The 14,876-nt window shown below is 47.4% G+C and overlaps 1 protein-coding gene across 4 annotated transcripts in view; it reads right to left on the reverse strand.

Annotated features, from left to right (window-relative positions):
* PUF60 (poly(U) binding splicing factor 60) overlaps positions 1-14,876 on the reverse strand; it is a 35,846-nt gene extending 20,970 nt beyond the window's left edge. For 2 of the 4 annotated variants that reach the window (XM_075415391.1, XM_075415389.1), the window contains exon 1: positions 14,781-14,876. In XM_075415391.1, coding sequence (XP_075271506.1) covers positions 14,781-14,807 — 27 coding nt within the window. In that variant the 5' untranslated portion in view covers positions 14,808-14,876. Of the gene's footprint in view, positions 1-5,515; positions 5,624-14,780 lie in introns of all 4 variants that reach the window. The other 2 variants (XM_075415388.1, XM_075415390.1) reach the window with 2 other exon arrangements.

Genomic DNA, 14,876 nt, shown 5'->3' on the forward strand with positions numbered 1-14,876 from the left:
AAACACAAAAAGTAAGCCTACAGAGGGTGGAAACAAGGACAGGTAGCCTTGGAGGAACACACAGAAATTGTCCAAGCAGCCAGGGATCAGGTTAGGAAACCTAAAGCCCTGATAGAATTCAATCTGGCCAGGGACATCAAGGGCAACAAGAAAAGCTTGTGTAGGTACACCGGGGATGAAAGGCAGGCTAGGCAAAAGGTGGGCCCTCTCCGGAAGGGAACAGGAGACCTGGTTACCCAGCATATGGAGAACGCCCAGGTACTCCATGACTTTTGTGCCTCAGTCTTCACCGGCAAGTGCTCCAGCCACACCGCCCGAGTTGCAGATGGCAAAGGCAGGGACTGGGAGAATGAAGAACCGCCCACTGTAGGAGAAGGTCAGGTTTGAGACCGTCTAAAGAACCTGAAGGTGCACAGTCCATGGGACCTGATGAGATGCATTCGTGGGTCCTGAGGGAACTGGCAGATGAAGTTGCTAAGCCACTACCCATCACATCTGAGAAGTTGTGGCAGTCCGGTGAAGTTCCCAGTGAGTGGAAAAGGGGAAAGATAACCCCCATTTTTAAAAAGAGAAGAAGGAAGACCCAGGGAGCTACAGGCCAGTCAGTCTCACCTCTGTGCCCAGCAAGCTCATGGAGCGGATCCTCCTGGAAACTATGCTAAGGCACATGGAAAATAAGGAGGTGACTGGTGACAGCCAACATGGCTTCACTAGGGGCAAATCATGGAGTAATGGCTTTAGACTGAAAGAGGGGAGATTAACATCAGATATAATACAGAAATTCTTCACTCCGAGGGTGGTGAGGCCCTGGCCCAGATTGCCCAGAGAAGCTGTGGCTGCCCCCTCCCTGGCAGGGTCCAAGGCCAGGTCTGGACGGGGCTTGGAGTACCCTGGTGTGGTGGAAGGGGTCCCTGCCCATGGCAGGGAGGTTGGAACAAGATGATCTTTAAGGTCCCTTCCAACCAAAACCATTCTATGAGTCTATGAAATGTGCCCATCTATCTTATCCTTCCATCTCTTCCTATACTGGTTTGTCACCCTTGGTTCATCAAGTTCTCTTTTTAAAACGTTCTCTGAAAGCTTTCCAAATCTCACATATTGTTCCAGGTACTGAGTAATGAAGCAGCGCTATTTTCGTACTTCGTATCACAGAATCATCATAGAATGGTTTGGGGATAAAGAAATTTGAAAAAACCTCACAGAAAAGTATGATGCACACTACCTGCACATGCAGATTCCCAAACCCAACACCGTAATAGGTCTAGAAAGAAGCTTCAGGGCCACCAAACTGACTTTTCCTGACTCTATCATACATAGGTGTAGCTAATAAATGTTAGCCCTCTGTGTTTTAGGCATTCTACTGACTTCTTTACCTCACGCTCATGTTTTAACACTGAAGTCCATTCCCGTGAAACAACTGGTCAGTTATTCCCACCACGTTAAGTGACGGTAGGTTTCTCTAATGTATACCTATCAATGTGGTTTTGGCAAAGTGATTCAGCAGCTTGTGTCTTGCTGGTAAGCGTCCACCAATTTGTATCCTCAGGGTATTCATCTTTGGCATCCCAAAAATGCCATCACATAATTTCCAGTCAAAATAAGGTTCATCATTAAAAGCCTATTAACTGATGCCTCAGTTCTCCAGTTAAAAAAAAGTAAGCACTGTCACAAGCACAGTATAGAAAAAAGGAACAGACCCACTCAGATGGCAAAACAGAAACAGCTCTCCTGGCACAGAAACAGCTGTCATTTGGACAATATATAATATCAAAGTAATTGGCATTTTAGCAGAAGGAACAGCGAGTGTTCCCACTGATTTGGTTCCCATTCATTCAGAATAATCACTCGCTCATGGCATTTGTGGTGCTGGCTAACAACTTCGACAATTCCTGTGGGCACACACGTCTCTGAAAGACCACCGTTGATGTCCTCCAGAAAAAAAATAATCTTACCAGTACATCAAGATCTCACGAGTCAAACTCCAGAACAGCAAAAAGCTATTTTCTGGCTACATCTGAAGCCTCAGAAAGAAAAACTTGTCTTTCAGAAGCAAAAGATCCTGCGTGATGCACGTTTCATTGCACACCACAAGGAAAAGGGAACACAGACCGATGAACAGACAAGCTGCTGCAACAGCTCTCAAGACGACAGAGCAGAACTGTCAGACGCGCCTTGTGACAGCAGAGTGCTTCAGGTAAAAGCACACCCACATTTCCAGGAGAGCCACACACTGCACATCTGACCGCTCAAGAGAACACCAGCCCAGCTCCCGCACTGTGGCTACGGCAGCAGCACCCAGCAGGCAACGGACCAGTCACCTATTTCCTCCAGAATCACAAGTTTGCTGACAGCCCGATTTTTCGCTTATGGTATTTTTGTATTTTTTTTAGATATCGCTAAGTAGAATGTCGTGTTTGCGACGGGCAGGAAAAGCGCAAAATAGTTAAGATACTTTAACCACCTGAATTCCTTCCACAGTAAATGACAGATACCACCTAAATGTAAATGAAGCTCAAGCACATTCACGTGGCAATCTCAATTTAGGGTAATAATTTAGATTTTCAGCGTGACTATGGAAGTAACAGAAATGGCCAAGTTCAAGAAGTAAACAGCAGCAGAAAGAGGATAAAAGCAGCCGCTTCTCATGCGTTCTCAGAAGGCACCTCGGCACAGGCCCAGGGTAACAATCCTCAAGTCCTCCCGCTAAAAATGAGTAGGACGCAGAGCTCAAGAGCCCCAAAACTCAAGGCCTCCTAAGCATCTGCCTTATCTACTGTCATTGCCAGTTCTAGCTGTAAGAACAGCAGCTCTAATGTGACAGCCCTCCAACACCAAGACCACCAAGCACCTACCAGGAAGACTGCAGTCCCCAGCTGTATCTGCTGGCCCGCCTGCTCTTGCTGCTCATACACTGGGCGCAGGACTGGGACATTCTGGAGTTCTGCACAACAAACCTCCTCAGCTGGCACTCCTCCAGGCTGCTACAGAGGGACTCCACACACTTTTCCCTTGAGGCAGGGCTGCCACGAATCCTTTCCCCCAACTGATCAGGGGGCACTGATGCTAAATGCTGCTTAGTCAGCTCATTAACTAAATTTTTTATTTTACTTACTGGGTGTAAAGTGGGGTCACATTTCTTTTAAGCAGATAAACCCTCATTAGTGCATGGAGGTAAATAAAAGGCTATTTTACAACCTGTCACCGTGTACACATAATCAGTTTATCTTTTTTTTCAGGGGACTGGAACATCTGCCCTATGAGGAGAGGCTGAGGGAGCTGGGCTTGTTCAGCCTGGAGAAGAGAAGGCTGAGAGGGGACCTTAGAAATGCCTCTAAATATCTGCAGGGTGGGGGTCAGGAGGATGGGGCCAAGCTCTTTTCAGTGGTGCCCAGTGACAGGACAAGGGGCAATGGGCAAAAACTGAAGTAGTTTGTTCCTCAGTTCCGTCTGAACACGAGGAAGAACTTCTTCCCTGTGAGGGTGACGGAGCCCTGGCCCAGGCTGCCCAGGGAGGCTGTGGAGTCTCCTTCTCTGGAGATATTCCAGACCCGCCTGGACGCGGTGCTGTGCAGCCTGCTCTGGGTGACCCTGCTTCGGCAGGAGGGTTGGACTAGATGACCCACAGAGGTCCCTTCCAACCCCTACCATTCTGTGATTCTGCGATTCCCACTATATACACACTACTTATATGTTCTAACATATTAAATGCAACATTTGCCATCACACTGCCAAGTCATTCTTTATCTTCAGATACTCCGGCAATTCATTCACCTAAATAGCAGGGACTACTGGACTAGAAACTTCCTCTCATGAGGTAAACTGTGTTCATTTTCCCAACAGAATCTTCTCCACCTCTCGTGAGGATGCAGAGCAGGACTGGTCTCACTGACTCACACACTGTACCACGGGGGAACTCCATTTTCCTACCGAATCAATGCAATGGAGGAAGAAGGGAGAGCGTGAGTACAGCACAACGGTCCCTTTGTTGGAACCATCCATTTCACAACCTCACTGCCTTCTCGACTGAAAGCAGCTGGATCCGGACCCGCCTTTGTTGTTCATGTAAGTTCTGTCTGAGAACTGAGAACTCTGGTTTTGTGCATTCAGTCTCAAGTTCACCATAAAGGGTTTGTGAGCATTTTCCAGGATCAACAAACACAGAGCAGATGCAAAATAAAAGCATATTCTACCACTATATGAGTACAACGTTCTAGTTATATGTTGCAGTTATTTCACTGGCCCCTTCATATCAAAGTTCACAGCTACACTGAATAACACACAAGGACCTAAGGGGAACAAAAGTGCAACAAAAGAAAGCTGACACGTGAATAAGAACAGCGGTAGCTGCAACCATTTCACGGCTGCAAACTGGGAAACTCAAGCAGACACTTCTGATTAAAAGAGACTACTGCACAGCCCACATGCAAACCGAAAACAAGTCTCAGTAAAGCGGTATAGTAGGGGTGCTCTCGGTACAGGAAGGCTACATCACCTCCGAGATTCATTTTGACTGCAGAAGATTTAAAAAAATAATTCTTGTTCTTAACCAACTCGCTAACAAAACATTTTTCACCCAGCTCTCCTGGGTCCCCTTCCCATTTGTTTGTATCTTACGTACATGCTATCGTACAGTAGCAACTCCAGAGACCTCCTTTGTTTTCTTCAGACAATTTAAAGAACCCACACCTTTTTCTATTGCTGTTTTCATTTCCTCTCAGCTTTTTCAAATGTAGTTATTGCAATTTAGGAGTTATGAAGCTTGGGAAAAGAAGAACATAGTGGAAGGGCTACCAAAATTACCCATTCACAATAAAAAAGCTACTCCATCAATTATAACTTGTTGTGATTCATAAAAGAAAGACTATCACACATCTAGATTTAATGTAATTTAGACATCTGAGCTCATTCAATGCCACAGCTTCCAAAAACTGGTTGATAACACCCAATCTCCAGCATGGAGGGTATAATCAAAACTAAGGATGAAAAAGTGATCTCGAAGTGACAGCGAGTATCCCAGAAGCTAGACCCAGGCACCACCGCACCTGGTTCCAAGCTCTTTGCCACCACATACTCCTCTGGAAAGAAACCAGAGAAACGTGCACCGCTCAATGGTACAGCCATCACAAAAATTAATCACCCTGTACCCTTTAACACTGAGAGTTTCCTCCAGGAAGACTACCACCCCCTGCTATTCCGGTCTATCTGAAAAGCAGCGGATTCCGTAAAATGATCCCGATCTCCACGACCGCAGAGAACTGAGACTATTGCTGCTCTCTTTCCTGGCCCCTTAGGGCAGTACCACTGCTACGAGAGGGTCAGCACAATTAATTCAAGCCTGCTAGGCAGCAATGTAACAGTAACTGTGGACAAGCAGCTGGTGCTTTACACTGAGGCTGGCCACCCTGAACACCCCCTCGTTCCAATGCACTGCAGCAGTTAGGAGGGAAGAAGAAAAACAACAGAAGCAGGAGAACAGGAGCTTCTTTTAAAAGAGAAATAAATAGAAACTGTATACCTGTTGCTATGTACATTGCTTCTGAGCGTTGCTTGGCCCTTTAAGGTGGTTTGAACTCAAGAGTTCAGGCACATTCGTTGGAAATTTATTACATGGATGAGAATTTCTCTGAAGTATAAACACACACAAGAGAAAGAAAAAACACAGAATCTTGTTTATTTTAGGAACCATAACAAGCAAACAACATGAAGATTAAATAAGACAGAGGTGGAAAAAGGGCTGATGAAGTACCTGGCCAGTACACTCAGTTTAACCCTTACTCTACCACCTGCGTCAGTGCTTGGGAAGCTGTACTCCTCTGAGTATTTTCATACCACAACATCCCACACCAGTCGTGAAGCTGGAAGAAGCACCCGAGTGCCTGGCCAAAGGCAGTGTTTCTGCTTACACAAAAGGCTATTTTCAGAAAAGGTCTTTCTTCACATATATAAGCACATTTAAGTATTTTGCCCTGATTTACTGTCTAAATCTTCATGGATTCAGCTGTAACCTCTGGAACTGTGCAAGCCTTTCTGTGCATGATGCCCTTTTACTATTCCTGAATTTCTTTAGCAACCACTCCTCTCCACCCCTTACAGAATACTTTTTTTTTTTTCCAAATGGGGAACAGCAGCAGTGCAGGCGAGTTATTTCTTCTGTTACTGCTAGCTCGTGCAACTAATATATTACCAAAATCTAGAGCACGGGGCACGTCCAAGTTTTTTCCACCATCCTACCAGATGCGTTCTATAGTGAATGGGCAGAGATTAAAACCTGTCAAAATCTATCATTTTTCTAGCATTTCATGACCAAACTATTTACATGACTGCGAATTTGGCCAGTAACACCTCTTCCATTTAAATTAACAAGGAGATTCGATGACAAATTTCACTGTTGTTGTCCAGCAGCATAACGTAGTTCTTTCAAGGTGCCAAATTCTACGCAAACCCAACATACAAAAACACAAAAAGTCTGAAGTACATGCACACAAGTGATCTACGTACCCTTGCGTCAATTCCTTGTGATGCCTTCTCACCACATTTGATAGAACTCCTCCCTGCTGGATCAGCACTGAGAAATCAAAAAAGTCTTCTAGATGTTACCTTTGTATGCAGTATGCTCTGCACTACCACTTATCTGTCATGGAACCTAAAAATCACCTGCATCTCAATTTTCAACTCTCAAAGGAAGAAAACTACTGCTCCTCATAAGCTACAGTACAGTGCTAAAATAAACCAAGATGCAAATGATCCTCTTTCTCTTGATTACAAGCAGGAAAGTAATACACCAAGAAACATATTCCTCCCTCCCAAAAGTGATCTCCACTTTCCCTGACCATCTTCTCACCTTCTTCCTGACGAATCCTTCAGCTAACCCTTCTCCATTTAACGCAGCTACAGACAACACAGTAAGTGCAGCACGAGAGCTTGCATACAATTTTGATGTCCATGCTGGGTTCCTCTAAACCCAAAGCTCTCTCCACCACTTGCTCTTAGCAGAAGACAGCTCTCCTGCTCTTAGCTGACTCTGCCAGGCTCCAAAATGACTTTTGCCAGTGTGAAACATGATTGAAACTCTTGAGATTCCCAACACAGCTCACGTCACAGGTATAAAAAGTTTACTGCTGATAAAAAGCTAATGAAATCCAAGGAGGACGAATGCTAGATCCCAGCCCTGGGATGGACTCACCCCTTGCAACAGTCCAGGCCAAGGAGTGGCTCTGTGGAGGAAGAACTTGAGGTCACGGTGCTCAGGAGGAGCCCACCTTCCTGGCTGTCAGAGTGCACTAACAGCAGCACTCCGGGCTGCACCAACAGGAACAGAGCCCACAGAGAGAGGTAGAAGGGATCCCCCTCCACTCAGCACTCCCCAGACACCACATCACTTCTGGAACCCCCAACACAAAAGACCAAGTGCAGCCAAGACCGGCAAAGGGCCATCAAGACCACGGAGGGGCTGAAGCACTTGCCCTGTAAGGAGAGGCTGAGGGAGCCGGACTGTTTAAATGGCGCTCGGGATTGCCACAGCACCTGTGAAGCTGTATGCAAAAAGCCTATTAAGCAATGTCTAGCAGCCATTTCCACAATTAATCCTCTGAGGATGAGAACCTCATAAAGGGTGCTAAGTTAGTCTCACAAACAGCTGGCCCAGAACCCGCCGCAAGTGAGGGCAAGGAGGAGGCCTGAACATGCAAAGCAAGAAACTCCTCGGGCAGACCGACTGCTGGGTGCTCCACCTCCCGCTCGCCCTCCCAGGGAAAGCTCCAGCCGTCTGCAGCACCAAGCTGAGACTTCACTCATACGCCACCTCCCCCCCAGAATTCACAGCTCTGTTTGAAAATTAATCATCCTGATAAGGAATATTCAAAGTAATTTCACCTTAGCCTCACTAAAGTACAAAAACATTCGACAGACAGGTCCCTTTTCCCAAATCAGTTCAATGAGAACGCCGCAGTTCCATCAGCGCTCCAGAACCACACAGAACAGCTCAGGGAATTCGTTTCGGTTGATGAAACCCCGCTGTCACTGGAGTCGCCAGCAGAGAACACGCATCCCTCCCGCAGGAAAGGACAAATTATCCAACTCAGCTGGGATTTCAAGAATGCAAAAAGGACAGGCAAGCAATCGCACAGGAGGGCATTATGTGATGGCAAAAAAGAACTACTACTACAGAAACAACACTGTAGTGTTTTCATCCTTATAAATGGAACTGGGGAGACTAACAGAGACATACTGTATCCATTTTTGGTTTATGTATGTGTATTTTAAAGAATGTCAAGAGTCTGGAAAGAGCATAGGGAAAACACAGAACTGGTGCAAAAAAGTTCACAAGACCAAGCGATCAGGTAAATACCAAAACGAGCAGCACTGCACATCAGTCTGAAGTTACTGAGGGTGAGGAGGCTACCATGTGCTAAAGGAGCATTTACAATGGAGTTACACCAAGGACCAGCACCTACAGCTGTGACACACAACATTTCCACCATGCTGATATCAAAAGCTGTGGCATCAGACCATTAAATTGGTTTAAAAATATAAGAGGGTTTTTTTAGCAAGACATCAATGATTTAATCAGGCGATTCCATTTCTACCACTAAAAGGTACCAATCAAGTTACTGGAAAATTTCATCCGAATTACATTAATAATTAACTATACTTTTATAAGAATTTTGTATTGTTGCCCGCTCTGTCACCTCAAGCAGCATACGTAAATGGTCCACTGCACGCTACAAACACCTCTTGCTCGTGGCAGTAGTACAGGAACTGTGAACTATTTAAAACATGCAAAATGCCCTCACTTCTGTGAGTGAAAAGAAGAATCATATGCATTCTTGAAGTAACTTATACCAGTCCTCGTAAGCTTCATGGGTAACTTAAAGTACCCGTTCCAGGCTAAGAAAATTTATCCCATAAATACCACAGATGAATTCTAGATCTCAAATTGAGATACACAACTACTTCCTGTAACACACGACTTCAGAGTCAAAATTCACAGTGCTTCGCGCACTGGGGACCGCTGGCTACTGACACCTCGGCTGCAGCTGCCTGCCGCTGCTAACTGCCTTCCTAATTACTAATTGCACCAGTACAGGCTTGGGGTGGACCTGCTGGAGAGCAGCTCTGCGGAGAGGGACCTGGGCGTCCTGGTGGACGACAGGTTAACCATGAGCCAGCAGTGTGCCCTGGCTGCCAAGAAAGCCAATGGGATCCTGGGGTGCATCAAGAAGAGTGTGGCCAGCAGGACGAGGGAGGTTCTCCTTCCCCTCTACACTGCCCTGGTGAGGCCTCATGTGGAGTACTGTGTCCAGTTCTGGGCTCCCCAGTTCAAGAAAGATGAAGAGCTACTGGAGAGAGTCCAGCGCAGGGCTACGAGGATGGTGAGGGGACTGGAGCATCTCCCCTACGAGGAGAGGTTGAGGGAACTGGGCTTGTTCAGCCTGAAGAAGAGAAGGCTGAGAGGGGACCTTAGAAATGCCTACAAATATCTGAAGGGTGGGGGTCAGGAGGACGAGGCCAGACTCTTTTCAGTGGTGCCCAGCGACAGGACAAGGGGCAATGGGCACAAACTGAAGGCACAGGAAGTTCCGTCTGAACATGAGGAAGAACTTCTTCCCTCTGAGGGTGACGGAGCCCTGGCCCAGGCTGCCCAGGGAGGCTGTGGAGTCTCCTTCTCTGGAGATATTCAAGACCCGCCTGGACAAGGTCCTGTGCAACCTGCTGTAGGTGACCCTGCTTCGGCAGGGGGGTTGGACTAGATGACCCACAGAGGTCCCTTCCAACCCCTACTATTCTGTGATTCTGTGATTCCTGCTGGACACCACACACGGGCATTGCTGATGTTCTCAAAAAGACCCTCCAAATCCACACGCGATCGGTAAACTGCGAATCTGTCAGCCTGCGAAATGTGAAGTACTGGAAGTGTCTGTGCAGGATTGCCCTGCAGCGATTTTGATGGCTCTCGATGAAGCGGACTTACTACAGAAAACAGTCCTGCCGATGTTTCAATAAATCACGTGCGTTGCCTCAGACTACATGTTCCTCATATCACAGGCAGCAGCAAGAGCAATCTAACAATGCAAAGGTGAAGTAATTTCAGCAATATTTGGGAAAGGAAAAAAAAAGCTGAAGCTTAACTCTCCGTCAGTCAAATCTTTTCCCAGACACGTCTAGCTTTTCTTAAAGCTTCCCTCAGCAACCAAATTCAAAGTCTGCTAGGTTTGTCCTAGAAGTACAATACGATTTTAACCCATTCCCACAGCCACTGATGAGAATCAGACGAAATATGTATTTATTGGGAAGACACAGTTTGCACCAGGAGCAGCATACAGCAGTCCTTTCCTTAACTACACCCCCCAGAGGGACACGACATGGGAGGGTACGTACCTTGTTCTGTGAATTAACCCACATACTCCCACTGACAGCTGGGCAGTCACCAGTGAGTGGCAGCAAGTTAAACACAAAAAAATACCCCACAAAATGAAACAAAACTAGGAAAAAGACCCCTTGGAATCACTGAATTTGTACGTGCCCCCAAAAGGTAAACGGTGTCATCGCGACCATGGTTTAAGTGCCACTTAAGGGCCACAATTGGAAGAAAGCAGGTTGCTGAGAGTGCCACTCCAGGTTCCCGGCCCCAGCTCTGCATGGCTTGGCACCTTCCACGAACCCACGCGTGGCTGATGCTTACTCAGGTGCTGGGGGCACCAGACACCAGCATCCCGCAGATGTTTCACGAGGCAGCTGCAGGCCCAGTAGGGAGCCAGTAGCACGACATAGCTCAGCACCTTGATCCTCTTCCTCCTAGCCTTCTTTTAAGTAAACCAAACCACTGAACGCCGCACCAGATGCCCTTGAGGTTGTCCAGGTTTTAAAGAACACCTGGGGTGGGACGGGAGGCGTTGGGCATTGCACACCATCTTACACACACTGCTCAGGCTGACTGCCTGGGCTCACCTGCAGGCCACATGAGGAGAGGAAAAAAAACATCACAGCTACAGCATCAGAAGGAAGGGAGCTTGCCACGTGGGAAATGTGCCTGTACTGCAAGCTGAGGGACACGTTCTCAGTGCCGGGTAACAGTGCGGGGATAACGGATTCAAAAGCAAGTGTTGGGAAAAAAAATAAGCAGGTGAATGAATAGATGCAAAAAGTAGAGCTAATCCAGGACAGCAACGCAGCGTGCCACAACAGTAATACTCTGGGTAACAAAACACAGTGGTACAGCCCCCTTACTGTACTCAGTAGCACTTGGCACCAACTAAAATTACAGTTGCAAAACTACTTCGGTATAAAGTCTAATTCTACCTAAAAATCAAATGAGAAATATGGATGCTTCTTCTCAGTAGCAGGAGGACGAAAAAAAGAAGAGGCCAGGTAAAGCAGTGATGATTCCCATCTTCTATTCTAGATAAACTGCATGGCTTTCATGTAAGATGCATCCAATGAATGTTTACTGGCATCTGATAAGCATACACTACACTTGAAAAGTATCAAGCATTTCTGAACTCTGAGTTATAATTCATAAGATCCAGCTCGGTCTCCTTACAAGCAACACTCCTTTTGACGAACAAAAGCCCTCTGTTTTCTGTTTTAATTATTTATCCCAGTTGACTGCTTCCAGTACAACAACAGAGCCTGCACTGCAATTGTTCTTTCAGGAAGCCAGCTGAAAGCAAAATCTAAGTCTACCAAATTCCAGAACGGAGTTCCTCTTAACTGGGGTTACTTTGTCTTTAATTCTCAACTTTTTTTAGCCACTCTTCATGATCTGAATTGTCCCAGAACAAAGTAAAGCTGCAGCTGTTCTGACAAGACCGCAGAAGCACAGGACTTTCTTTAGACCAATTTCCCGGTCACAGCACAGATCAGCCCAGTTTCTTTGCAGCATGGAAAGGAGATTTAGAACAGACAGAGGCAGTCGTGTTGGACCTGAAAGAAGTGAGGGATGATGCTAAAGGTGCTTGCAGGGACATCTGAATTGGGTCTTCATTAACACTAAGATCATTTGTCAGTTTTTCAAGCACAAGGTACAACACATAGTGGCAAAAATGCTGATGAATTAACACATGATATTGGATGGTCAGATTCACCCCATTTCCAGCAAGACGAGAACTAAACTCGCATACAGAACATACAATTTGTGAAACAGCCTACTTGAAAAAAGTGGTTTAACTCATTGTGTGAAGCTGGCAAGAGTGAATGCTCTATTTAAGATGGTTAACAGCCCTGAAGCTTAAAATAAACATCTTCCAGCCACACTGCAAAAGCTCATACTGAACCAAAGCATGCAACACGCAGTCAAGCTGGAGTTCTTCTTCCTGGAAGACTCTTACACTATGACATTTAAATGCTGAGATACCACCTACTCTGGGAACAAGTGAAATAAAGACGACGCTTCCTTCCACCTCAAGGCTTGTATTTTAAGATGCTATTTCATCTAACTAATCCTTTTAATTTTCTTTGCTCCTGATATCTACTGCCTCTTGTTAAAATACGCTGCAAGTGGCAGATGTACCAAGAGACAGTCGGCTGCTCTGAACTCTTCTGCACCCAAACACCGCCGAGTAACACCAGCATGTCCAGAACATGCATCTTGTTCCTCACCCCTCCAGTTATCTGTCCCAGTACTCACGCTCTGCCTCCAGCCACAGGACTGCTGCTGCCTATTTCTTGTGCTCACCTACCTGCCATCGCTACCTCCTCGCTCCTGCCAATATAGCCACCCACAACAGCAGCACCAGCTCTGAAACTAAACTTTAAGTTCCTGGGGCCCATATGACTCTTACTGCTGGCCCCAAGAATAATCGCAGGTTCATCAAGACTTGCTGGACTCCATGCAACGCTTCATCTGTAACGGGATTAAAACTCCCCGAATGCAAACGCCCATTTTAACCTGACACTGTAAGCTAATTAACTTGAATGCTTGGTGTCTGAAGTCAATTAAACAAAAACAATCACACTCCTTACACTTACTGTACTGTGCTCAGCTCTTCACACACAATCTGAATGCCAGATTTACAGAAAAGCAACACAACGATTTCTCTAACAGTGTTGATTAAATTTGTTTATAATATCTAATATACACAGATAAACAGAAACTCTTCTGCTTAGGTTGTAAGGCCCTGGTAATTTACTGTAAACAGACTTGCAACTCTGAGTCTTCTGCTCTAGCCACTGCATTTCACTTCCATGCAGCAACACCATGCAGTGGTTGGGAGTTATATTTGAAATGTACACATTGTCATTGTAAAATACGCATATATGAAACTATATAGTGACACCAAACGAACTGGCTGAAGCAGTGTGCTGTGAAATAAAGGTCAGTCACTACCTTAGCTTTGAGGAAAAACAAAATCTGACATCCTCGCACATCCTAAGGCATGTAACATTCCTTGGGTTTCGATCATCTTTGGAACTGTGTGTCACCTTACGTGCTCAAGACCTGAACACTCATTCCCAACACCAACCTGGCAAACCTCCTAACCTAATGAAGTACTAATTAAGCAAAGATTAGATGGGAAAAAGTGAGAGTTATTTGTATTTGCTCCCAATTCTGAGCACCAGTATCTGTGAATTCAAGAAAGGAATACTGTGCAAGGTAACTCCTTCAGGGTCCAAAGGCAGACCCTTGAAAAAAACAGCTTTAGAATTAGATCTATTAATGACAGAAATTCAGCATCTTCTATGAAAACCATGATTGGGGGGAGGCAGAAAACACAAGCACATTAAGAAATATCCTAATATTCTGCTGTGTCACACCAGTGGTCTATGCAACCCCATACTCCATGTGCTCCCTCCAAAAGCCACCCGACGCTCACGAGCCAGGCCATCCCCCTGTAGCTCCCCAGCATCCACAACTATATCACAGGCTACCTTCCCCGGGGGCTTCACACCCCAGAGGTTTCGTATTTCCATTTTACACCATTCTATAGGTCGGCAAAAGTAAAAAGGACTGGTGTGAGTGAGCAAGGCTGAACGGTGCCCTAGGGAAGTACTTTAATTTCTTCAATTTAAGGCCAACTCACAAAGAAAACAAACAAGGCGCTGAAATGAGAGTGTTCTGCTTTCTCCCAACATCAGCAGTCCACTCGGGAAAACGCTAAAGATCCCGAAAACACAAAGAACTGTTCTAAAAATCAGTACTAGTGGAATTCTTTCACGGATGCATAAAAGCAGCAACAGGAAATGTACAAACGACCCCCGGGCACCCAGCCCGTTCCGTGAGGAAAGGCGGCGGCAGCTCGCTTCCACCTCAGGCTCTGGCACAGAGCAGTCTCTGCCCAACGCTTTCTAAGCCAGCCCCAGCCAGGTCTTTTCGCACAGGCGAACCTCTGACACCGGCACAAAGCCCAGGGAAAGCAAGGCCCGCGCGTCGCAGCCCAGCGCACCCCACCTCCCGCGCCGAGGGCCGGGCCGAGGCAGCGGCACCGCGCCCGGCCGCCCCGCGGGGCCCCGGCCGCAGGCCCCAGGAAGGCGCCGGCACGGGCGGACAGGCCGCCGGCGGAGGCCCCGCGGTCACCCCGCGGCACCCCCCCAGCCCCGCGCCCAGCGGAGCGGAGGCCCCGACCGGCGGTCACCCGCGACGGGACCCCGGCCCGCCCCCGGCCCACCCGCCCGGGCCCCAGCGGGGCGGCAGGCGGGCAGACGGGGCCCAGCGCGCACGATGCCCCGCGGCGAGGCGAGGCGCCGCCGCCCCCACCTCCAGGCCGGCCGCTGCTGCGCGGAGCGGGCCGGCCCGAGCCCGCCGGCCCGGCCGCCCGCGGGAAGGCGGCGGCCGCCCCGCTCACCAGGGAGATGGTCGTCGTGGCCGCCATCTTGTCCACCCCGTCGACAGAGCAGCGCGGGGCTCTCGCGAGAGCTCTGTGGCGCGCGCGAAATGAGAA

The sequence above is a fragment of the Opisthocomus hoazin genome, chromosome 3 (assembly GCF_030867145.1).
Source record: "Opisthocomus hoazin isolate bOpiHoa1 chromosome 3, bOpiHoa1.hap1, whole genome shotgun sequence".
NCBI classification, from domain to species: Eukaryota; Metazoa; Chordata; class Aves; order Opisthocomiformes; family Opisthocomidae; genus Opisthocomus; species Opisthocomus hoazin.